Source organism: Mus caroli, chromosome X (genome assembly GCF_900094665.2).
Source record: "Mus caroli chromosome X, CAROLI_EIJ_v1.1, whole genome shotgun sequence".
NCBI lineage: Eukaryota > Metazoa > Chordata > Mammalia > Rodentia > Muridae > Mus > Mus caroli.
The window spans coordinates 52,315,469-52,318,442 of record NC_034589.1 but is presented as its reverse complement, the minus strand read 5'-3'; the positions used below and the strand labels follow the sequence as shown (position 1 = coordinate 52,318,442).

The following is a 2,974-nucleotide window of genomic DNA, read 5'->3' as shown; positions in this document are numbered from 1 at the left end:
ATTTATTTATTTATTTATTTATTTATTTATTTATTTATTTTGGTTTGGTTTGGTTTTTGAGACAGACTCTAACAAAGCCAGTCTGTGCTGAGAGCCGTAACTGCCCTACTTCAGCGTCCCAAATACTGGGATGAAATGTGTGGGTAAGCACTCCAACTATCGTCAGGGATTTTTATTTGGCAGTCTTAACCCCGAGGCACCTGACTCTGGTTTCACTTGCACAGAAATCTAGTAGGTACTCAGTAATCGTTCTATATGGATGGTATTTTTGTAATGCCATCAAGTTCTGTTTTCGCTGAACATTTACTTAACAGATTCTTCCAATGTATTATTTATTACTCAAGAAAATTTAGCCAGTTATAGAGAGTATCAACGAAACTTCTTTGTTTCCTATTTCTATAACGTTGGCATTGTACTAGGTACCATTTTCACCTTGCTTTTGGAATTAGGATTTTCAAGCAAAAGTAAAAGTTTTGCGCCTTGTTTGACCTAATAGGTTGCTCAATAAATTTACTTCTCTAGTCAATAAATCCCGTCCAGTGTTTTAGCATATTTAGCGAAGCTAAAGGGCGCCTAGAAGGAGAATGGATGGGGGCAGGGCAAACGGTTAAAATCCGGCACTGGCCAGAACTTTAAGAGACACAGGAAAGAGGCGGAGTGACTAGTGAATGACAAAGGGAACAGCCAATGAAGAATCTGGGAACCACTCCCTTCCCTCCCTTCGTGCTTCAAATTCTAAGCTTAATTTCCATCCGGGTTCTTCAGCCTCGTTCCCGGGTAGTATAAAGATTGCAGTCTCCTTTGTTCGCCCTCGTTGCGCAGTCGTCCTAGCGTCATTTCTGTTCCGTTCTGAAAATCGGTAGCTGTCACTGGTGCGGCGCTGCTCGGGAGGTCCCGTCGGCGAGCTCATAGGAGCTTGAGACCGTCGCAGTCCCCTCCGGTAGGACTTTCTTTCCTTGACCTGTTTTCCATACAGACTTGTTGGGGCTGGGTGTCATTTGTTTCCCGGGAGATAGTGGCGGCGGGCGCCATTTTAAGACACCCAAAGGTGTCAACCTATTTAAAGCAGAAGGGGTGGAAGCAGCACACTATGGGGTCAGTTATCTGTGTGCGTCTCCCGGAGGTTTGGCTGTCCCCTGTCGCGGGAGGGCGGAGGGCGGAGGGCGCAGCTTTGTAGGTGGGGCGGGACGTGCTGGGACCGCGGGAGTAGCACCGGAATAGCGTCCGTGCTAATGATAGGCTGGTGGACTTCTGTGGCTTCCTCTGGTCCTTGGCGGCAAGGAAAGGAAGCTTTCTGAGTTTTCGCTGCAACTGTCAATGCAAAAGTTAGTTCGTCCGGAGGCTGTTGGTGGTTCTGGGTTGGCTCCAAGTGTCGCCATTTTGTCTTTAACACGCGGTTTTTAATGAGTCTTAATTAGGTGTCAGGACTGGAAAAGAGTGTTAAGAGTGTGTGATTCCGAGTTCCGTTATCTTCGGACTCTGGCACTTTTTCTTTTCGATCAGATAACTAACAATCTTTCGTTGGGCTAGATGCAGCGACTTTGTCCTAAGGTAGAGATTTGTTTCTAAACTTAACTAGGGAATCTAAATGTGGAAAGGGCTTGCTCCTTACTTGGTGTGTCTGGCTGGTGACCTTGAATGAATAGGAAGTCTTTTATACCTTTGGCTTCGGGTTGGGGGCGGTGGGGCGGATAGCAAGTAGGTTGATAAGTAACAATATTTTAAAGATGAGAGATCAAGACTATAGCCAGGTGTGGTGGCCCCCTTCTATTAATTCCTGCACTCTAAGGTTGCAACCTTATATTAAAAGCAAAATACATTTAAAAGTAGCCTTTTCAAGTGTTGAGTAGCTCTTCATTGACTAAAAGCAGGGCAGGTGAAGATGGTAAACTAGGCAGACGCTTTAAAAACCCTGTTAATGAAAATTGCACTGCACTGTTAGCCAAAGTATTTCAGTTGGTTTTCTACTACACTTGAGGTTTATTGGTATCTTTAGTTACTAAAGAATAAAGATTTTAACAAAACATGAGCCATAATTAAGCTGTTCAATAAACTTTGGGGACTTTCTACAGAGAGATAATAATACCATTTTTCGGCAGACCCCCATCGGTTAAGAGGAAAAATGGTTGAAGCAGATCGCCCAGGAAAGCTCTTTATTGGTGGGCTTAATACAGAGACGAATGAGAAAGCCCTTGAGGCGGTGTTTGGCAAATATGGACGAATAGTGGAAGGTGAGTTATCTAAAATCGTATGATTATATTAATAAAATTAAAAGACAAGCTGTGATGAATTTGAATCCACTGATCATCCGACATGATAAATGCATTGTCCTCTAAGAAGTTCTGAGCTTGCTTTTCGCAGATGTGCGCTGATTATCTTTGTTTGGATGAAACTAACCCCCCTCAACTGTTTCAGTGCTTTTGATGAAGGACCGAGAAACGAATAAGTCAAGAGGATTCGCTTTTGTCACTTTTGAAAGCCCAGCAGATGCAAAGGATGCTGCCAGAGACATGAATGGAAAGGTATGATTGTCTGCTTAATAAAAAGGTGTTTCTTAGTGACAAAAATAACTAAAAAGTGCTATCTAAGTTTCAGTCCAGAAGAGCTCTGAAATTTTTATTTTGTGTATGCATGCATATTAAGAGACTTTGTTCACAGACACTACTATCCTGAATTTTATTTTATTGGGTTTTTTTTTTTTTTGAGTCAGTCTTGACTCAGTGTCTGTAGTCTTGACTAAGATCAGGCTGACCTTAAACTCACAGATCTATCTTCCTCGGTGTGTCAGAAATAGAACCATGCCCAGTCTCTAGTCTGAATTTTATTGTGATTCCACAACCAAATTTTGTGACTAATGCTAAGGGTTATTTTTTTTTTTTTTTACTTTTTTTATTTTTATTTTTATTTATTTTATTTTTTTTTTTGGTTTTTTTGAGACAGGGTTTCTCTGTGTAGCCCTGGCTGTCCTGGAACT

The 2,974-nt window shown here is 42.0% G+C and overlaps 1 protein-coding gene and 1 non-coding gene across 3 annotated transcripts in view; both read left to right on the top strand.

Moving 5' to 3' along the window:
- Positions 1–755: 755 nt before the first annotated feature.
- Positions 756–2,974, top strand: part of Rbmx (RNA binding motif protein X-linked) — a 9,863-nt gene continuing 7,644 nt past the window's right edge. For both annotated transcript variants that reach the window (XM_029473462.1, XM_029473461.1), the window contains exons 1-3: positions 756–940; positions 2,100–2,231; positions 2,416–2,522. In XM_029473462.1, the coding sequence (XP_029329322.1) occupies positions 2,123–2,231; positions 2,416–2,522 (216 nt within the window). In that variant the 5' untranslated portion in view covers positions 756–940; positions 2,100–2,122. The remainder of the gene's footprint in view (positions 941–2,099; positions 2,232–2,415; positions 2,523–2,974) is intronic.
- LOC115030160 lies at positions 2,280–2,350 on the top strand. Its single transcript, XR_003835783.1, has one exon. It is a non-coding gene; the product is annotated as a small nucleolar RNA SNORD61 (small nucleolar RNA).